Here is a 23,299-nt window from a genome sequence, read left to right as displayed (position 1 = left end):
GGATTCTCCTTCTCAATCTCCCCTCTCACCTAAAACTCTAATGCCATGCCTCACCAAAAGGTTCTTTAGTTCTTTCCTGAAGAAGGGCTTATGCCCGAAACGTCGATTCTCCTGTTCCCTGGATGCTGCCTGACCTGCTGCGCTTTTCCAGCAACACATTTTCAGCTCCTTAGTTGATAAATACTCAGCCACAGGAATCCAAACAGAGGAGCCTGCTTCCACACCAGCAACAACAAGGAGGGCCATTAATCAAGGAGTTACAACATGGGAACAGGTCATTTAGTCCAACCAGTCTGCATCAACATTTACTCTCCATACAGTCAAATAGTTCTAATCATATTTATCCACCCCCTTCCCTTCAAACATCCTTCATTTTTCCACCAAGGCAATGTAATCTTAAAAGTTGATACAGTCAATGCCTCAACCACTAACCCTGAAAGTGAGTGTCTTACAACTCTCTCTGAAGAAATCTGTTCTGTCCTCTGTTCAAAATCTCTTAATTTAATGTATCTAAGGCCTCTTGTGCTTAGTCCATCACCATAAACATTTTGAGTTTGTCCTATTCTGTTACAACTTTAACATAGAAACACAAAAACCAGGTGTTGAACAATTGAGGGGTCTAGTGTGGACCCACAGTGAATGTACTGTGTATCAGCTTGTGTAAGTACCCTTCTACGCAGTAGTAGTGAACCATGGACAAGCAAGACAAGAAATAGGAGCCAAAATTGGCCACTCAGCCCTGCTCCGCCATTCAATATGATCATAGCTCAACTCAGTCCCCTATTCCTGCTTCCACTCACCCACCTCCCCATACCCTTTGATCCCTTTGGCCCTAAGAGCTACATATAACTCCTTCTTGAAAACATTCAATGTTTTGGCCTCAACCACTTTCTGTAGCAGCGAGTTCCACAGGCTCCCCACTCTCTGGGTGAAGTGATTTCTCCTCATCTCAGTCCTAAATGGCCAACTCTGCACGCTTAGACAGTGACCCCTGGCTGTCAACTTCCCAGGGATTGGGAACATCCCTCCTGCAATTATCCTGCCTAGTCTTATTTGAAAGTCTACATACGTCTTCAATGAGACAACAGTCGGAATCTAGGAAGGGAGTGTGTTTAGCAGCAAACAGGGAGAGGGAATGAGTCAATTCCAAATGGTTAATAAGTCAGGAAGAGTAACTCCTCAGGATAAATATACCTCCTTGTGTCAGATAAACAGGCTCTACACTGTTTAGTCCTGCGACAGTAAATTCCACTTCTGATAGAAACAACATTAAATTAAACTAGTTGGAGTCATCAAGAACTAAAGAACAAAAAAAAACAAAGTCCTTCTGAAGTGAGGGGGCAAAATGCTTTGCACCCTTTACCCAGCACCCCTAATATTCAGAACACATGAAGTCAATGGAAATTATCACTGGGGGAGGGAGTGAACTGTACAACAAATTTATCATCCTCTTTGCTTTTCCACCCATGTCTAGCTTCAGACCAAAGCATGTACAGCCTCAGTGAATCCGCCAGGTTTGCTTTGATGTTTTTGGCTTGGGTCCAAGGACAAAATAAAAGCAGCTTCACACAGCAGCTTGGGAACAGATCATGAAAGAATTTATCCACCTTCAGTCTGGTGTGTTTAAACCAAGGACACGAGATGAAAAGAAATTTCAAAACTTTATTTTACTTTTCAGAAATAAGCTCTGCTTTCTAATCTGTTTGAAGAGATGGCCTTGTCCTTCTTGCTGTCTGATTTTTGAGGTGAACGTCACCTATTGAACAAATTCACAAACTAATGCTTGACTTGTTGTCTATTGCACAACTTACTACTTTTGATATAAACAGTACTGAACATTCAGTGCCCTTATCTTGCACACTCCTCAAACTAATCTCTCCTGAATAGAGCACAGTAATTTTCACTATCTCCATTTAGCTTTATGGAGATTAAGAACTTTTAAAAAAAAAAGACCTTTTTATTCAACAATGGTCAGGTATACCACTGGGAATGGCCAGCTTTTCAGCACTATTATTCTGGAGTATATATCATCAGCTCTTCCAACAACGTGTTCAGAATTCTCCAAACATTTTCACAAAGGAAAAATGCTTGAATGCTTCCCTTACTTGCTGGTGCCATAAATTAGTTATGATCAGTTGCAGTAAACAGGGCATCCTGAGAGGGGAGGGTACTAGCCAAATTACATTGTTTCCCGATAAACATGCCCCAGCAACAGAGAGCTACAATCAACAAAGCCAAGTGAGTGTTGAACCAACATTGCCAAAACAGTAGGTTAGGAGTTAGATACAGGGGTGAGGACATTTTATAGAACCTTGGACAACTTTATCGTGAATACAATATCTAGTTTATGGCACCAGCAAGTAAGGGAAGCATTCAAGCATTGGATAATGTGCAGTGACAAGTAAGGATCCTTAGTTTCCAAGAATTTTGAGGAAAGACTTAAGGAACATTAGCTTCTCATGCTAAAAAGGAGGCCTTCTTTAAAAAATATACAAATGTATATGCGTTTGTCCAGGAAATGGAGAAGAGAGTAAACTGAATATCATTTTAATTTAAACAGATGAAGACAAACCAAGCTTGAACTAGAGATTGATGATCGGGAAACACTCCCTCGCATAAAAAAATGGGGACAGACTTACACATTGAAAAGTGGAGGCAAAATTCTCAAAATCCCCTTAAAGAAGACTGGATGCCACAATAGTGCCAGGGAAGTAATCTCCAATACCACTGAATGTATTAAGATGGGGCTGAAGGAGCTCAATTCTTCAATCTAGTTTGTAATCTTTAATGAGGATTTTAAATTTGGTATATGCTATAGCCTCAGTTAATGGATGTCAAAAAAGCTTTTAAAATTGTTTGGATTATAAAGATAGATGAGATGAGGAAGCAGGTAAAATATAAAAACATCCTTGTCGTGATGAAAAAGCAACAATATGCAATGATACACGAATAAGATAGAGTCGCAGGTAGATAGGACAGTGAAGAAGGCTTTTGGCATGTTTACCTTTATTGGTCAGAGTATTGAGTATCGGAGTTGGGAGGTCACGTTGCAGCTGTACAGGACATTGGTTAGGCCATTTTTGGAATACTACATTCAATTCTGGTCTCCCTGCTATCGGGAGGCCTTTGTGAAACTTGAAAAGGTGCATAAAAGATTTACAAGGATGTTGCCGGAGTTGGAGGGTTTGAGCTATAGGGAGAGGTTGAATAGACTGGGACTGTTTTCCCTGGATTGTCAGAGGCTGATTTTATAGAGGTTTATAAAATCATGAGAGGCATAGATAGGATGAATAGCCAAGGTCTTTTTCCTCAGGTAGAGGTGTCCAAAACTACAGGGCATAGGTTTAATGTGAGAGGGGAAAGATTTAAAAGGGACCTAAGGGGCAAATTATCATGGAGAGGGTGACAATTTGCAGAGAGGGTGGTGCGTGTATGAAACAAGCTGCCTGGGCAAAGGGTGGAGGTCGATAACAATAACAAAGGCATCTGGATGGAAATATGAATAGGAAGGGTTTAGAGGGATATGAGCCAAGTGCTGGCAAAAAAGACTCGATTAATTTTGGACATCTGGTTGGCACTGATGAGTTGGATCTAAAGGACTGTTTCTGTGCTGTATATCTCTATGACTTTAAGTCAGTGATGGGCAAGACAATAGACAATAGACAAGAGGTGCAGGAGTAGGCCATTCTGCCCTTCGAGCCTGCACGACCATTCAATATGATCATGGCTGATCATCCTTAATCAGTATCCTGTTCCTGCCTTATCTCCATAACCCTTGATTCCACAATCCTTGAGAGCTCTATCCAACTCTTTCTTAAATGAATCCAGAGACTGGGCCTCCACTGCCTTCTGGGGCAGAGCATTCCACACAGCCACCACTCTCTGGGTGAAGAAGTTTCTCCTCATCTCTCTCCTAAATGGTCTACCCCATATTTTTAAGCTGTGTCCTCTGGTTCGGCACTCACTAATCAGTGGAAACATGTTTCCTGCCTCCAGAGTGTCCAATCCTTTAATAATCTTATGTGTCTCAATCAGATCCCCTCTCAGTCTTCTAAACTCAAGGGTATACAAGCCCAGTCGCTCCAGTCTTTCAGTGTAAGGTAATCCCGCCATTCCAGGAATTGACCTCGTGAACCTATGCTGCACTCCCTCAATAGCCAGAATGTCTTTCCTCAAATTTGGAGACCAGAACTGCACACAGTACTCCAGGTGTGGTCTCACCAGGGCTCTGTACAGCTGCAGAAGAACCTCTTTGCTTCTATACTCAATCCCTCTTGTTATGAAGGCCAGCATGCTATTAGCCTTCTTCACTACCTGCTGTACCTGCATGCTTACCTTCATTGACTGGTATACAAGAACACCCAGATCTCTCTATACTGTCCCTTTACCTAAATTGATTCCATTTAGGTAGTAATCTACCTTCCTGTTCTTGCCATCAAAGTCGATAACCATACATTTATCCACATTAAACTGCAGCTGCCATGCATCTGACCACTCACCTAACTTGTCCAGGTCACCCTGTAATCTCCTAACATCCTCATCACATTTCACCCTGCCACCCAGCTTAGTATCATCAGCAAATTTGCTAATGTTATTGCGAATACCATCTTCTATATCATTAATATATATTGTAAAAAGCTGCAGTCCCAGTACAGATCCTTGCAGTACCCCACTGGTCGCTGCCTGCCATTCCGAAATGGAGCTGTTTATCACTACTCTTTGTTTCCTATCAGCCAACCAACTTTCAATCCAAGTTAGTACTTTGCCCCCAATACCATGCGCCCTAATTGTGCTCACTAATATCCTATGTGGGACTTTATCAAAAGCTTTATGAAAGTCCAGGTACACTACACCTATTGGATCTCCCTCGTCCATCTTCAGAGCTACATCCTCAAAAGGTTCCAGAAGATTAGTCAAGCATGATTTCCCTTTCATAAATCCATGCTGACTCTGACCTATCCTGTTACTACTATCCAGACAAAATCGGATTCTATTCTTTACACTGTCGCTCCAACCCTGCATCACCTAGTTACTATTGAAAAGCCTGGTGACATCGTCTGGTTCATTTAACCACTGGGAGTCTACTTAGGGAAACTCGCCCAGTGTTTACAAAGTTGTTGACATGCTGAGCAGCTCCAGGACTGGTGCCATGTTAGTGCTTAAATATATTTGGTTATAATATTGGTCACATTACACCATTAAGAAACAAAGGAGTTACCATGGCAATTAATATTTCTTCAAAATGGTGTCCCCTTTAGCACAGGCATGTTTATCATAAAACTAGGATTTTAATTTTAGGAACAAGTTCCACTTACTTGCATGAATGGATACCTCTCTACATGTTCCATCATGATTGGGAGAATGACTAGAAAATAAAAGGAAATCAATTTAAAAAAAAGACATCCAGCAATTTCTTTTGTTGGAAACTCTGATTACTTTGGTCAGTGATCTGAAATTCTGATTCTCTCTTCCCAGACGCATCTAATCTTTTATTATTTCAGCTTTCCAACATTAGCAGCATCTTATTAAACCTTTATTTGCTTGTAAAAAGCAGGGCTTTTAATCTGTTCACCCAACCACTCTGTGGAATGATTTTTCAAAGTCTTTGCTCTAATTCCATTTTGCAGATGACCAACAACTAAGAAAGATACAAGGTAGACATATTACTGCCCAGTTACCTCCCGGCAAGTCAAATCAATTTTGGAGTCCTCTTGCAAAAACACTCCAGTGGTATCAGTTGTAGAACCAAGACGTCTTGCAAGCTAGAGAGGTCTGCTATCACCTCAGTTAGATCTGCCATTTCAAATCAGCCCTGACAGCCAATGCGAGCCAGTCTGATCTGGCAGATACACTTCCTGGTTGGTCCAAAGTCCAAGACCCTCATGAAATGAACGACTTGGCCTCAGGATTGATCCTCTTTGTAACTAATATCAAAGTTAGAAGTCACATGAGACCAGGTAATGGTCCAACAAGTTTATTTGGAATCACATGCTTTCAGAGTGCTGCCCCTTCCTCAGGTGAAGTGGGGGGAAGTGTGCTGACGAAGGGGCAGCACTCTGAAAGCTTGTGATTTAAAATAAACTTGCTGGACCATAACCCGGAGTCATGTGACTTCTGACTTGTCCAACCCAGTCCAACACCAGCACCTCCACATCATAACTAACATCAATGGAATACTTAAAGGTAGGAAGGAAAGGATGGAAATGTAGAATGGCAGGTAACCAACTGAAGATGTTAACTGTGGCTCAATTGGAGACACACAATAAGCTGAATAGTTGTGGATTCACTTCTCTTTCAGGACATAGGCAGACACTCCAATGTATTGTTGAAAATGCCGTGCACTTCAAATGAGACATCAAATTAAAGTGTGCCCTTTCAAGTGTGAGTAGAGAAAATCTCTTCTTCTCATTACTGAGAGCTCTTCCTTATTAGTTTATTGTTAGAAGCTGGATTATAACCACGGTGTTGCTTTGCTGAACTCTGCGGAGAGTTTTGCTTGAATAAGCTTGGTTATGATTGCAATTCACTGGGAGCAGCCCTGTCTTGTAACATAGGATGGAGGGTTCACTGTCAGTACGGTAGAAATTCCAGCAGCTACAATAGATAGAACCCTAATTATACACCATTCTAAGATTAGATTTGCCTGTTGACGTCACCAAGAACTGCAGAGCATTTTAACAGTAAAGAGGCAAGTACAACACCCATCCTGTTTCAAAAGGTCACTGTCCTGCTGCCAACACTGGCGTTAGCCTGGGCTGCTAGTTGGGAAACAGACATTAAGTTAGCATAGCTGGCTGCAAAACCTATTGTACAAGCTGGAGAATTACTTGGAATGGAGAGTTAAGGAGCAGGAAGAGTTATGTTACAGTTGTATTGAACTTTGGGCAGAGCACAATTCTTACCCACATTACAGCAAGGATACTGAAACACAGCAGAGGGTGCAGGAAAAAAAATCTGCAAGTCCAAAGATGTGCAGATCAGGCGAATTGGCCGTGCTAAATTGCCCGTAGTGTTAGGTAAGGGGTAAATGTAGGGGTATGGGTGGGTTGCGCTTTGGCGGGGCAGTGTGGACTTATTGGGCCGAAGGGCCTGTTTCCACACTGTAAGTAATCTAATCTAATCTAAGTCCAATGCCAGAATTGAGAGACAGATTTTCAAGAAAGTTCAGACAAACAGGGTTCTTTTCTCGAGAATTAAGAACATGAATGTGAGCTGACTGGCTTGCATTACAGATAGCCAACATGGACTTGATGGGTCCAATGGCCACCTAATGTGCCAAGATGTTTCAGTGACTCCATGTGGCCTTTTTATTAATTTACAGGATGTGGCCTTCACTGTTCAGGCCAGCACTTATTGCCCATCCATAACTGCTCAGAGGGTAGTTATGAGTTGATCACATTGCTATGGGTCTGGAGTCACATACAGGTCAGACCAGGTAAGGATGGCAGTTTCCTTCCTTAAAAGATTGGTTTTTCCAACATACAACAATGGTCATCATTAGACTCTTAATTTAATTACTGAACTCAAATTCCACCATCTGCCATAATGGGAATCAAATCCTGGTCTCCACAACAATACCTGGATTAATAGTCTAGTGATAATACCACTCGGTCATCCCCTCTCTCTGATAGGAATATTTAAGATTATAGAGGAATTTGTTAGGGTAGATATACAGAAGATGTATATTGATTGATTAATTTGTATTGATTGATTGATTTATCTTGATTGATTATTGTTGTCACATGTAATGTTTCCGCTCATTAGAACCAAAACCAGGGGCAATAAATAAGAGAGTGACAGATAAGTTAGAGGATGGTTAGAGTGTGGAACTAACTCTGACAGGGAGTGGCTGAAGAGAATATTAGATTCAGTTAAGGGGAATACAGACAATTACGAGGGAGAAAAAGAGATGGAAGGATATTCTGACCAGGTAAAGTGCAGGAGTTTGAGAGGAAGCTGGTATGGTACAGACTAGATTCTGTACCGTACAGCCACGTACATCACTTTTAGTTTTGCCATTAAGGTTCCAAATTATTTAGCCTCCGTCACCTCTGCTGGTTGACATTGTATTAGCAAATCACTCACAGATCTTCACTTAGTCTCCTGGGAGGAGTGTAGCAATATCAGAGACATGGCTTTACCTCCAATTATTCCTTTCTCTTTCCTAATGATAAGGGGGTTATCAGACACCAATTGGGCACTCCCCAATGTGTTGGTGTTAGGATCATGCTTCAGGGTGTTTGAATGGTAAGTCTATTATTCCCTTATGTACTCCTGGTGCATGAGCATTTCATTGGCAGGTTATAAGACCCTGCACTTGTAGTGTTCCTAGCTCCTGAAGATGCAGAATCATATGTATGGTTACAACTCCACAGGGGCCAATAACTCTCCAGGACCTTGTGTGAATAGGTTGCTATTCCGTGAGGCAGTCCGATTACAACTTCCTGTTTTCTCACAGGGATGACGGGACAATGATTAGAAGCTCTCACCAGCTCTAATACAGAAATCCCTGACAAAGACTCTCCCATATGAAAAGCAAGGGGCAGATGACTCAGTCTAACCAGATGGGTTTTCATTTCATGAAAACAATTTTTATATGAAATTAAATACTCACAAAGGCCATTAATCAAGCCCAGTGAAAAGGAACACCGGCTTTCAGCAAAATTCTTGCTTTCTTTTACAAGGCAGACGCCGAGATGTCAAGCTGCCTGGAAAACCGTATATAATTTACACTTCACAGTGACAGAAAAATTGGGAGCATTAACTTAACATGGAGGAGTGAGAAACAGCCAGGAACGCTCAAACAAAATTTTTTAAAAATGTTCACACATTACAAGAGAATGCACAGGGAGAGCAGGTTGCTACAAAGCGGGTGAAGTTTCAAACAACTTTTACAAGCCTCCAGAGCTCAGCTGTCATGGTTTATGATGTCATGTGAACCCCTTCAACAGGTTACACCCCAATGATGGCATTCTGAGCGGGCTGTCAGTCTCTGTGAAAAGAAATTGTGTCCCTGTGCCACTTAATATTAATCCCTCAGTTTTAAGAGATGGTCGTGTTGAATGCTATAGCATGTTTCTGTGGCTCTGTTTCTTATACCATTCAAGTAAACAGTACTTAAACAAATTTTGTTAGAGGTTTTATTCAATCTTTGCTCCTCGATAAACCATCTTTGTGTCTTGGTTTCAATTCTCTAATACCCAGGTAAATATACAGTGCTAAGAAAGTAATTGTTATCTAAAATGTGAACCAAATTTTCTGAATTGGCTCTTAAAAAATCTAACCTCGTGTATGATTATTGCAATGTATCAGATTCATAGCAGGCTTCACAGATTAATTGTGGACGCATTGCTTCTCCTTGTTGGAGAATCTCGGATCAGAAAGTATGATGTAAGGCGTTGCCTATTTAAGACAGAGATGAGGAGTAATTTTTTTTCCCTCAAGAGGAGAACAAATCTGTGGAACATTTCAACCACAGAGGGTTGACAAGGTTGGATCATTAAGGTGAGATAGACAGACTTTTAATCAGTTATAGGGATAAGGCTGGGAAAGTGGAGTTGAGAATTATCAGATCAGCCATGGTCTCACTGAATGACAGAGCAGACTCGATGGTCTGAATGGCCAATTGCTGCTTCTACACCTTAGGACAGGAAGCAGCATTGCTCGACAATTGAGGTATTCATGACCACAATTCCTTACATTCATAACTGCACAATTAGTTCTCCACTCATCCACAGTTTCTTTATGCTTTTTAATGATGAGCTGTACACAGAGTGATTAAACCCTGTTTTCAACGTCTGACCAGGGGCTAACTTGGTAACAGAGTACAGTACAGTACAGGCGAGGTCAGCTGGGGAGTGGATGGGGGGCCATGGTAGTGAGGGGGATGTTAGTTGTATGAATGGATGAACATTGTGATGCCACAGCAGTTGAGGAACTGAATGGGATTTTGGCTTTAATCCTTAACAAACGCTCATTTTACTGAAATGAAAACTTCTACTTATAGGCAACAGGAAGGGGTTGGAATGGGTGGAGTGGTGGGAAAGGGTGATGAAATGGTCCAGAAAAAGGAGGGATGTCATCTTAGAGAAGTGCAACAGTAGGGATGAGGAGGGTGGAGGGAAAGGAGTCTTGGGTAGTTGACAATAACCATATTGATTTTCAGCAAGTCAAATGTAAAGTTTAGCTTTCATATGTTTATTTATACACAAGATGTGCACATCACAGGCTAGGACATCATTTATAACCCATCCCTAATTGCTTAGGAAGCAGATAAGAGTCAACCACATTGCTGTTCACATAGGCGAGACCAGGGAACTGCCATCCTTCTCCAAGTTAGTGAATCAGATGTGCTTTTCCAACACAATCAACAGTCATTATTAGACTCCTAATTCCAGATTTTTATCGAATTCTGAGTCCATCATCTGCCAAAGTGGGATTTGAACCCAGGTTCCTAGATTAACATCCTAGCGATAATACCACTAGGTCATTGCCTCCCCAGAGAGTGCAAAGATGTGCAGGTTAGGGTGGACTGGCCATGCTAAATTGCCTATATTGTCCAGGGATGAGTAGGTTAGATGGGTTAGCCAGGGGAGACGCAGGGTTACTGGGATAGTGTGGGGGTTGGGGAGTCTGAATGGGTTGCTCTTTGGAGGGTCAGTGTGGACTGAATGGGTCAAATGGCCTATTTTCACACTGTAGGGATTCTCTGAGAATGGGAACAACGTACTGCGTTGGATGATCAGCCATGGTCATATTGAATGGCCGAGCGGGTTGTAATTTAGCATCACAAGCAGACAGAGGTCATCTGACCCAGGACAGGTTATTGACTTGCCTCAGAGAGATTCTGGTATTCTAATCATCCTCAGCACTGAATCTGTGCAGAATGGTTTCGGGGTTATTGAATTTATTTATTTTGAGGTTATTCATTGACTTTTTTTAAGCCTTTCAGAAGAGGTAAAGGTGGAATCAGAGTGGGGATCCTTTATATTTGTAGCTGTGAGTGATTTTGTGGTGGGGGCATAACCCCTAGCTCTGCCATTTGGCATTCCATTCTGATAGGGCCCAAGCCCCCCAATGATTCCCCACTTTCACTCTGCTCATGAACAAATTTCCACCCCCTTCCCCATCCCATCTTCCGCCACCCCCACCAAATGGAGACTGATTGGCAATCCGACACACAATTCAACCGCGAGAGATGGCAGGAGCCACCACACTGCACAGCTTTTGTTCCCAGCACCCATCACCATACAATGGAAAACCCAGACCAAATGCTGTTCACTTGTCTACCATGCCTCTTCACATTATTCTTATACTAGCCTTCAGCCCTCTGTGGGGTCAAGTCTAAGGTGTACAGCATGGAAGAGGACCCTTTGGTCCAGCACGTACATGCCGACCAGATATCCTAAGCTAATCTAGTCCCAGGTTGTAAGTTTGCTCACTGAGCTGGTAGATTTGTTCTCAGAAGTTTCATCACCATGCTGGGTAACATTATCAGTGAGCCTCCGGTGAAGCGCTGCTGTTATGTCCTGCTTTCTATTTATGTGCCTTGGTGGGTGATATCACTTCCGGTTCTTTTTCTGAGAAGTTGGTAAATGGGGTCCAGATCAATAAGTTTGTTTTTTTAATAAGTATTTTTATTGAGAAGGTGATTTTGAATTGTTTACGAAAATATAAAATTACTACAAAATAATATAACAATCTTGCAATATAACAACAATAACACTAAACAAACTGCTACTCTGTTCCACAAACAATTTAGGAGAAAACAAAACTCTACACAAACTACAATTCAATATATAACTAAATCAAAATAAAAAGAAACTAAATTAAACTGAGTTGAATCAAGACAAATTAAGTTACAACACTCAGTGCAACCCCATCAAAGCTCCCCACCATCAGGAGCATCAGTTGGCGTATCCGTATTGTTCAGAATTCTTCCTCCCAGGGGCCCCTGGGCCACCAGACACAGCCCACATGGCTATACAAAGGCCCTAACCAATATAGACGACAAGTCTGTGTCTATATGGTTCAAAAAGGGCTGCCACGTCCCATGAAAAGGTTCCATTTTTTTGGGGCACCATACCAGTGGGGAAATCCAGGGGGATGTGGTCCATAACTACCTACGCCACCCCAAGAGTCCTGGGGGATTTTTCAACACTCAGCTCATCAGGATGTTCTTCCTTACACTAAATGAAAGAATACTAAATACTTTCTTCCCATGCTGGTCCAAAAAGGGGAGAGTCGGCAAATCGAAGAGGAGGGACACTGGATCTACCTTGAGCTCGGTTCGCAGACCCCTTCCCAAACACTCACGATAGCGCCCAATACCTACGAAGCTTGTGGCATGACCACAAGCAATGAGTAAGAGTGCCAACATCTGTTTTACATCTGGGACACATTGGGCATGCTCGGTCTTAAATTTCGCAAGCCGCTCCGGTGCCAAATGAGCCCTGTGGATTACCTTCAATTGCAAAGCCTGCGTCCTGTTGCAAATTGAAATCTTCCTTACGTTCTCCCAAATATCCTCCCACCCCTCTGGTGAGATCTCCACCTCTAATTCCTGAGCCCAGATTCCACACAGCCGCTCGATGTCCTTCGAGACATTACCTCCTAATAAATGATAGAGGGTGTTGACCGAGAGAGCACCCATGGACCAATGCACTCTCCTCTCCATGCCCGACTTACAGGAACTAACCATAAATGTAGTCTTTTTCTGTATAAAGTCCCTGACCTGAAAGTAACGAAAGAGATCCCTCCTGGATAGTTCATATTTCTGGCTCAGCTGCTTGAAAGACATCAAGGCCTCCCTGTCAAATAAATCTCCCAAACAGGAAACTCCTCTGGACTCCCAGAGCCTAAAACCGGAATCCATTGAACCTGGCTGGAATCCTACCATTCCTACTATGGGAGTAAAAGGGGAAGTGGCTTTTGTAAATTGCGTTCACCTTGCCGCACCATTCTCCATGTTTTAACTGTGTCAAGAAAAATCAGATATCTGCAATGGTCCATAACAGTCCTTATCTTGTCCAGGAACAACAGATTAATGAGGGGCCATTTTGCCTGGGAGGCCTTGATGTCCAGCCAAATTGACCCCAGGTCCTGGCAGGCCCAATCGGCACACAAGATAGTAGAGAACTTCGTAGGTATTTCTTAAAGTCTAGAAAATCTGCACCCCCCCCCCCCCCACCCATCCCCCACAGAAGCTGCAATTTGGCAAGCTTAATATGAGGCCATCGGTGACACCAGATAAAAGATCCAAGCCAACTGTTAAGCTTCCCTAGCGCCTGCCTGGGCAGCATCAAAGGAAGCATTCGCATAGGATATAATAAACAAGGAAGAACATTCATTTTAACCAGAGCTATTCTACCCAACCAGGATATTGGAAGATCCTCCCAGTGCTGAAGGTCCTGTCTTATCTTCTCAAGCAACTGCACAAAGTTAGCTTTATATAATTGACCAAAGGCCTCCCTGTGACCATCTAAAAGGGAATCGGATTCCACCCCCAAGATTGGGTACGCTAACAAGACCCCCCTACAGGCATGGCCTCCGATTTCATAAAATTGATTTTATACCCCGAGAAAGAGTCAAATAACTTAATTACTTGTATTAAACGGGGCACAGATATCATCGGGTTAGTTAGAAAGAGAAGAGCGTCATCTGTGTAAAGGGTGATCTTATGCCCTCCTGACCCTACCTCTGGGGCAGTTATATTGGTGTCCCTCAGGATGGCCTCTGCCAACGGCTCAAGCACCACTGCAAATAGTGACGGTGAAAGGGGGCACCCTGTCTGCTACCTCTGCTAAAACTAAAATTGTCAGACCTTATACCATTAGTGAGCACTGCTGCTTTTGGATCACTACATAACACTGCCACCCACTTGGCAAAGACCCCTCCAAGACCAAACTATTCCAAACCAAAAGAGGTATGGCCACTCCACCCGGTCAAACGCTTTCTCTGCATCTTGGGAGACTACCAAGCCTGGAATCAAATCTTGCTGTTATACATGAACCATATTTAGCACACTCCTAATATAATTGGAGGACCTGCGACCCCTAGTAAAACCTATCTGGTCCTCCCTTACGATAAAGGGCAAGAATTTCTCCAGCCTCAGCACCAGCATTTTCGATAAAATTTCAAAGTCCATATTTAATAACAACATGGGCCTATACGAAGTACAATCCGCTGGGGCTTTCCTTCTCTTGAGAGTAAGAGAAATATTTGCTTCCCTCAGAGAGGATGGGAGGGCAGTCCTGACTATGAATAATTGTACATATCCAACATTGGCCCAGCCAGCATATTTATAAACTCCTTATAAAACTCACCTTTGAAATCCGTCTGGGCTGGGCACTTTACCACTCTGGGGCAGCTTCGCCACCTCCTGTATCTCTTGGATTGTTAGACGGGCATTCAAAAGAGACCCTGCTCCAAAGTTACACCTGGGAGGTCCAAGGTCTTAAAAAGAGGACTCCACCTTCGCCAATCTGTCCTCACAGCCCTCCAACTAGTACAACTCAGAATAGAACTTCCTGAATGCTGCGTTAATCTTTTTGGGATCTTTAGGTGATAGAACCAGCACACTCTCTAATGGATGTGATAGATTGGGGGGGGGGACTCTTCTTTCTGGCTAAGTATGCCAGACATCTACCTGGTCTATCATCACACTCTAATAACCTCTGTTTTGCAAAGGAAATCTTCCTCGTTGCTGTCTAGGTAAGTGCAGCATTCAAAACAGCCCTGAGGGCTGTAATCCACTGCAATTTATTTACAGGCATTCTGTCAAAATATGCTGTCTTGGCTGCCTTCAGTCAAGCCTCGAGTAAACGCTGCTGCTGTCCCCTCTGCCGCTTCCAAGTTGCTGATTAAGAAATAATCAAACCCCTTGCATGAGCCTTGGCAATCTCCAAGAGCACCAATGGATTGCTGGCTGTACCCGAATTAATGTCCCAAAAAATGTTTAATTCCCGCGAAAAATACTCAATAAACTTGCTATCCTTCAGGAGGAAAGGATCCATGTGCCAATGCCGCGAGCCTGTCCCATCGCCACTGATCTTAACCTCCATGTACACTGCTGCAGGATCAGAAATTTAAAAATCACACAACACCAGGTTATAATCCAACAGGTTTATTTGGAAGCACTAGTTTTTGGAGCACTGCTCCTTCATCAGGTGGATGTGGAGTATAAGATTGTAAGACACAGAATTTATGGCAAAAGTTGACAGTGTGATGTAACTGAAATTATATATTGAAAAATTTCAGTTACATCACACTGTAAATTTCTGCTATAAATTCTGTGTCTTACAATCTTGTTCTCCACAACCACTTGATGAAGGAGCTAATGCTTCCAAATAAACCTGTTGGACTATAACCTGGTGTTGTGTGATTTTTAACTTTGTTCACCCCACCCCATCACCGGTATCTCCAAATCATGATCAGAAATGGCTATGTTCCCAATTCTGCAGGACAGCACTGAATTCAAAAAGGCCGATGGGGCAAAAACATGTCAATGCTAGAGTAGCACTTATGTGGGTTAGAGAAAAAGGTGAAATCCCTACCCTCAGGGTGAAGACATCTCCACACATCTACCAACCCAGCTCCCTGTTCAGGTCCACCAGCTGCCTGGATTGAGGGGATATACCTGCGAGACCCCTCGGTATCCTGTCCACCTCGGGGTCCATAAGCTGGTTAAAGGTTCCCCCCCCCCCCTTTTAATTGTATGATGTGCCCCAAGGGCCACCAGCCTGGAGAGCGCATCTGTTAAAAATTTGAGGGGGTGTGCCGGGGGGGGACTATACATTCAAGATCCCATATTCCTCTCCGTGTATTAAAGCTTTAAGGATCAGCGACTGCCCATATTCATCCCTAATTTGATTGAACAACTGAAATGGAAGATTCTTCTGAATGAGTATAGCTACTTTTCAAATTAAAGGATGAAAGGAACACCCAGCCAAACCCTCCCTGCCGTAACTTTAAGTGCTCCTTATTGGTTAGGTGTGTTTCTTGCAGCAAGGCTATAGTGACGCTTTCTTTTCTAAGGCTTGAAAGTATCTTTTTTTCTCTTACTCGGCGAATGACACCTCTTAATGTTCCAGGTGCATCATTTAAATGAATGATTAGTCATTGCTGTCCAAAACAGCCCATAGCCCCCCGGGAGGAAGATCTCCACTTTTAGCACGCCAAGTGAAAACAGTAAACAGTTCGTATACAACTACAAAAACTATCAAATCAAAACCTCTAACAACTACTTCTATAATGAACCAACATATAACACAAATAAGAAGAGACTTTCCCCCTTGCCCACAGGGGGCACTCATACTACCCATTAACCCCTCTATGGCTCCTTCTAGCTGAAGCCATGCCCCAAACCCAGACAAAACAAAGTAAAAAATGTTACATGCGTCTTACAACAAGAAAACAGGGGGCACTCAGCCCATCGCATCCATACCAACCCCCTCCCCCCAAACCATCCCTTGCCACCCCCATACTAAGAGAGAGAACAGAAAGTGAATGATAGAGAAAAAAATAAAGGATAACAGGAGAGGAGAAGGAAGGAAGAGGAGGGAGAAAGAGAAAAAGGGAGACCCCACATATTAAAAGGACAAAACCAGGTAAATCAGGCAAACTACAGAGAAAACTAAGCAAACACTATTGTCCTTATTATTTGAGCCAATCAGTCTATTTTAAGCTATCCAGGAAGTCCTTTGCTTTTTCCGATGAGCCAAAATTAAACATGGACCCTCTGTGGCTGAAATGCAATATTGCTGGATATTTTACTGAGTATTGAATATTCAAGTCCCTCAGCCTCTTTGTTTTTACCTCATCAAAGGCCTTTCTCTTACGGATCACGACCGCAGAAACGTTTTGGAAAAACATAATTCTTGAATCTTTGCATATCAGAGGCTGTGGATCCTTGCCCAGTGCTCTAGAAGCTTCCAGCATCATTTGTTTGTCTCTATAGTGCTGGAACCGCACTAGGACCAGGCGGGGATGCTGGCCTGATTCAGGCCTGCGCACAGCGACCCGGTGGGCCTGCTCGACCTGCACCCGGCCTACCTCGACTTCCAGCTTCAAAAACTGCGGGAGCTATTGTTCCAAGAAGCGTACGAGCTAGCCTTCCTCTTCCCGTTCCAGCAGCCCCACCTGATGGATGTTCATCCTATGGCCTCAATTTTCGAGGCTCCTTCGACCTGCTCCTCCAAGGCCCGTACCTGCCATTCCAGGGCCTGGACCCGACCCGCCCAAGATTCCACTGCGGTTTCCAACACCGCGGCCCGCTGCTCCACCTCCACAACCCGCCGCCCAAAATGCTGGATCTCCTGGTCATGCTTCTGCAGCATGGCCAAGATTGGGTCCTGCCTTTTCTGGGTCTCCTCCATCGCTGAATCAATCTTCTCTTGGAGTTTCCCGAACTCCGAGACTAGGCTTTGCTCCACAGATAAGTCCCCAGGAGCATTCACAGAGGCTGATGCCATGTTCGCGGGCATGTCCGGTACTGCAGGGGAGTGCCCCGCTTGTTGTGAACCTCGTGGTCCTAGTCCCTTAGTCATTTTTTTGTTTCTTTAAAAATAGCACTGAAACTAATATATATAGCAGTTCAGAGAGTGTAAAACCAGCGATTTGTACCACAATGGGTAAGAAGGGGAGGGTGAATACACTTTGTCTGGGTTTTGGTGCAGAGATCAGCAGGGCAGACCCACTGGATCGCCGCCATCTTGGATCTCCCCACTACATTTGTTAATGGAGTTCTGGTTTGAATGCCAGGCCTCAAGGAGTTCCTGTGCGTGTCTTTGTTAACCTATCCCAGGATGGATGTATTGTCCCAGTCGAACTGGTGCCCTTCTTTGTCTGTGTGTATGGATACCAGTGATACGAGTGTCTTTTAGTGGCTAGTTGGTGCTAATGTATCCTGGTGGCTAGTTTCCTGTCCACCTGTCCAATGTAATGTTTGTTGCAATCCTTGCAGAGTATTTTGTATATAACATTCATTCTGCTGGTTGTTGGTACAGGGTCCTTTAAATTCATCGGGAGCTGTTTCAATATGGTGGTAGGTTTGTAGGCTACCATAGTGCCAAGGGCCCGGAGTAGTCTGCTTGTCATCTCCGAGATGTCTTTAAGGTATGGCAGGGTGGGTAGAGTCTCTGGGCGTGTTGTTTCTTCTTGTTTAGGTCTGTTGTGCAGGATCAGCGAACTGCGCTTATCGGCTACCCGTTGTTCCTGAATATGTTGTTCAGGTGTTTTTCCTTGGCTTCTTGTTGCTCCTGGATACTGCAGTGTGTTGTGACTCTTTTAATTAATGTCCTGATGCAGCTCAGTTTGTGGGTGTTGGGATGATTGCTCCTGTAGTTGAGTATCTGGTCAGTGTGTGTAACGTTCCTGTAGATGTTGGTCCCTAACCTAGTCCCATTTGCCAGCACTTGGCCCATTTCTCTCTAAACCCTTCCTATTCATATACCCATCCAGATGTCTTTTAAATGTTGTAATTGTAACAGCCTCCACTACTTCCTCTGGCAGCTCATTCTACACACGTACCACCCTCTGTGTGAAAGGGTTGCCCGTTGGGTCCCTTTTAAATCTTTTTCCTTTCACCTTAAACTAATGCCCTCTAGTTCTGGACTCCCCCACCACGGGAAAAAGTTACCTTGTTTATTTACCCTATCCGTGCCCCCCATGGTTTTATAAACCTCTATGAGGTCACCCCTCAGTCACCGATGCTCCAGGGAAAACAGCAGAAAAATGTATGGACACATCAACAACACTTCCCTAACATGTGCCAGATTGGTGTGAATTGCTAAAGCAACGAGAAGAAACGGCAACTTCAGAGAAAATATTTTTTTAATCCAATGTGATAAAGGCAATGAACTCTGGAGTGATTGAGTAGTTATTTTTGGAGGCGAAGCTGGTATCCGCATAGCAACAAAACTAGATCTTGCTTGCCAAGAGCCAAAGAGCGATCAGTAACACCTGGGTGCAGCTTGATCCGTGACTTGTTTGAACAAGTCTCTTTAAAAAACATTGGTGTCTCTCCCTGCAGACTGAACACTTTACTTAACAGCATGACTGCTTAAAAAAACCTCTAATCTTCCAGGAGGTACTTTCTGTGCCGCAGTAACATGTGCCAGATTGGTGTGAATTGCTAATCAATGTGATAGCTAGGAGGAAACCTACCTATTACATTCATGTTAAAGAGAGATCCCATTTTAGTTTGTTGGCATGAGAATTTTTCAAACTCAACAAGCAGATCTCTTCCCCTGTGAACAATGTCCCTACAATATGCAAAAAGAGACAAGTTCTGACTTATTTTGTATCCTCACTGTCACCTACTGAAAGATTTCCTGAACAAATAAGGAAAATATATTTCCTCGGGCCAGGCTGGAAGATGTGGGGATTTTCTATGTTTTTGTCAATCAGACCCAGACCTGTATGTACTGACCCAGTCGCATTTGTTCCTGCAGTGGAAAATAAGACCAAAAATACACCGGAGATCTGTAGCCCCAGGTGGTCAGGCCTTTGCAGGAAATTCTTCTAAAAGCAGCGATTCACCTGCTTTCAAAAAAATACCAATTGGCCAGCAACTGTAGCTATGTAAAGAAAATGTCCAAAACAAAGGTTTTATCGAACTGCCTGAAGGTTATTGCTATTATCAACTCGGGGAGGAGGGGGAAGGTGATGGCCGAATGGTGTAATCGCTACACTATTAATACAGAGACTAGGAGAAAGTGCAGACTGTGGATGCTGGAGATTAGAGTTGAAAGTGCGGTACTGGAAAAGCACAGCAGGTCAGGCAGCATCCGAGGAGCTGGAGGGTTGACATTTCAGGCTTTAGCCCTTCATCAGGAAATTGGGGGTGGGGGTTTGGGGAGGTGTGTGTGAAGGGGACTGAGAGATAAATGAAGGGGGTTGGGACTGGGGGGGGGAATGGTAGCTGGGAAGGTGATAGGTAGGTGAAGGTGGGGGTGTGATGGTGATAGGTAGGAGTGGATGATGGGAAGGAAGATGGACAGGTGGGACAGTTCAAGAGGGCAGTGCGAGTTGGAGATTGGATTTGGGATGAGGCCGGGCTGGGGGGAATCCAGAGACCCAGGTAACATCCTGGGGACCTGGGTTCAAATCCTACTACAGCAGATGGTGGAATTGAATTCATTTTGAATTTTTTAAAAATCTGAAATTAAGGGTCTAATGGTGACCATGAATCCATTGTCGATTGTCAGAAAACCCCATCTGGTTCACTAACGTCCTTTTTTAGGGAAGGAAACTGCCATCCTTACCTGGTCTGGCCTCCATGTGACAGCATCGTGATTGACTCTTAAACTGTTCTCTTTGGGATGGGAATAAATGCTGTGAGATGCCCTCATGTCGTGAATGAATTAAAGAAAGCCAACAAAAAAAACTGGAATAAAGTTTGTTACCGTTTGTGATCATTTTATTTTGGGTGTGAGTAAACAAATAATCAGATTAAACCAGAAATTGCTGTAAAAGCTCAGCAGGTCTGGCAGCATCTGTGATAAGAAATCAGAGTTAATGTTTTGGGTCCAGTGACCTTTCCTCAGAACTGATGTAGCTATGAAAAGTTTGGTTTATAATCCACATTTTCCCAGCTACCATCAGTTCTGAGGAAGGGTCACCAGACCTGAAACGTTAACTCTGATGTCTCTTCACAGATGCTGTCAGACCTGCTGAGCTTTTACAGCAACTTTTGTTTTTGTTTCTGATTTACAGCATCTGCAGTTCTTTCAGTTTTTAAATGATCAGATTAATCAATTTCAATTTTAATGTAGAATTTCTGTTTGTGCTTGAGTAACTGATACCACTATAATGAAGCCAGTACCAAATGACTCATAGCTATAGAATAGTTGAACACTAATTCATACAAGGTCCTGGAATGTAAGTGGTATCCTGGAACCCAGGGTTTTCATTGGTTGAATGTGTTTATTATTTTAATTAACCTGTTCAGCTATCATCTGGGCCAAGTGAGACTTGATCCAGGCCTCTTGGTTCAGAGGTAGGGACATGTGCCGGAAGAGCTTTCTTTGAAACCCAGAGATTTTACTGAATTCAAATTTCAGCATCTGCCTTGGTGGGAATTGACATTATGACCACAGAAAGTTAACCTTGGGTTATTAATTATTAGTTATATCACTGTGACACACCACCTACTCCCTGGAATTCAGGGAGGTAGGGTCAAAACAGTTTGTCTAGGCACGTTATGAATTGCAACTGGAGGAAGTGGGATTTGAACCCAGACTTCTTGGCCCAAAAGTGGGGATACTACCAGTTTGCTGCAAGAACCCATTGGAAACCAGCCTACACCTGAAAAGAGAGAATTAAGGCAAAAAGAGATGGGGGAGAGCATTATGCCAGCAACAAAAAATATAATGACAACAATAATGACTTGCAAGTAAGTAACACAATTAAAAGTACCTTTAAGTTACTACAACAAACCAATGTGCTTTAAAGATCTAAATCTAAATTGGAGAGATGAAAGAGTATGTGCATTTGATTCCAGTGTTGAAAAATCATGACAGAAATTGGTGAGACATGTTATGGACAATTCTGACCCGATAATAATTTAAGGGTTCATAATATTTACTAGTTCACTTGAATAGGCACAGTGAATGCTAAACTAGTTTAAGTATTCAAGTAACTAATGGGCACATTCCAAAATCAGTGAAAGGAAGCCTAAGATATGTCGAGAAAGTAATGAGAATTAAGTAAGGGCTTAAGTAACAGTGATCTGCCAAAACGGAACAGTTTTATCTAAACAACTATACAATCTACCATCTCGGTCCATTACCTCATCAGAAGACTCGCTTCTGTTTAACCAAAGATGGACCTGAGCTATCTACAGATACAAATGGTGTTTTTTTAGATACTTACTCATTCCCGGAGCGGCCATGGTAACTCTAGAGATTACTACTTGTGTGATACCCTTTACAGCAGCATTCTAAAACACAAATGGACATACAAGACATGGATGCGTCAGAAAGGGAGAAATCAAACAGCAGAACTGCCTCCTACTTTGCAGTCTCTATAAAGATCATTTACAAACACATGGATAAAGGTTATTTCCTGATGGATAAATATTCTAGATTGTTAACTCTATGGGAGGCTTATGACAATGGTGAAATCCGACATACATCTAACATCTTTGAATGCTGGTGATTATTTGCTTAACTGAACTTAAGAAAGCAATTTATAGGTGGTGAACAGACATTTGAATAGCTATTAACAAAATGAAGCCGTGCCTTTGGGAGAGGCTTGTACATTCAGTCATGTTAAAAAGAACAAAGTCCTCAACAAATGTTGCACAGTTCAGTTTGCACGTGCTCAGTTGTGCATTGTCCAACATCAAACGGGAAAAATCTGGGAGGATTTGCGTTTGATCTGTGGTCTGTATTGAGTTCGTTAATCTCGGGGCAAAGCTAAAATATTAGCCCGAGAATTAACCTCTATTTCCCATGCCCACTTAAAAGGATACCTAAAGGGGTAACTTTATCATGCAGAGGACAGTGTGTGTATGGAATGAGCTGCCAGAGGAATTGGTGGAGGCTAGTACAATTACAACATTTAAAAGGCATCTGGATGGATATGTGAATAGGAAGCGTTTAGAGGGATATGGGACAGGTGCTGGCAAATGGGACTAGATTAATTTAGGATATCTGGTCGGCATGGATGAGATGGGCCGAAAGGTCTGTTTCTGTGCTGTACATCTCTATGACTCTATGACCCTCTCTCCAACTGGGTTTGAGAGAGAATACACAAGCTGCCTGAATTCCCCTCTTTTCCACCTCCCCAGTGTGCAACCAAATAGTGGAGGCGAGTGGGTCACCTTGCTCTTCCATGTCAGACAAACCAAATGCTTTTAAAAAAAGTCTTCCTTCAAAAGACTGCCTCCTTCTCCTGAAGGTGCGGGCTCAAGCTGGGATAGGGTTCTATGTCTGCGAGATGTCCTTTGTTAACCCCACCTTCATGAACATTCTTCACACTTGTGATTACACAGCCAACAAGTCATATGTGCATCACAGACTAATCTAATCATGCTCAGCCACAATTAGAAATGTCATGGGGTGAGAGTGTGGAGCTGGAAAAGCACAGCAGGTCATGCAGTGTCCAAGGAGCAGGAAAATTGACGTTTCATGCCTAAGCCCTTCATCAGGAATTATCCAGAACTTTATTGCCATGCATGTACCTGAAGAGTTGGATGATCCCAGCCAGGTATGAGTGATTCAAGGGAGAGGAATACTGTTCCAAAGGGGGTACAGGAGGAGGAGTTTTGGGGGTACATGTTCATGGATTGTTGAAG

The 23,299-nt window shown here is 43.1% G+C and overlaps 1 protein-coding gene across 4 annotated transcripts in view; it reads right to left on the bottom strand.

Moving 5' to 3' along the window:
- The window catches only part of sfxn2 (sideroflexin 2), a 90,408-nt gene that overhangs the window by 19,247 nt on the left and 47,862 nt on the right, over positions 1-23,299 (bottom strand). For all 4 annotated transcript variants that reach the window (XR_015760869.1, XM_043713053.2, XM_043713052.2 and 1 more), the window contains exons 8-9: positions 21,874-21,940; positions 5,316-5,365 (exon numbers count right to left, since the gene is read on the bottom strand). Coding sequence is in view for 3 of the 4 variants with exons in the window: in XM_043713053.2 (XP_043568988.2) it covers positions 5,316-5,365; positions 21,874-21,940 (117 nt within the window). In the remaining variant the exon portion in view is untranslated. The remainder of the gene's footprint in view (positions 1-5,315; positions 5,366-21,873; positions 21,941-23,299) is intronic.

This window comes from Chiloscyllium plagiosum, unplaced genomic scaffold (assembly GCF_037043375.1).
Source record: "Chiloscyllium plagiosum isolate Xiang-an unplaced genomic scaffold, Cpla_swu_hap1 HiC_scaffold_22, whole genome shotgun sequence".
Classification (NCBI taxonomy): Eukaryota; Metazoa; Chordata; class Chondrichthyes; order Orectolobiformes; family Hemiscylliidae; genus Chiloscyllium; species Chiloscyllium plagiosum.
This window is presented reverse-complemented; position numbering and strand designations above follow the sequence as displayed.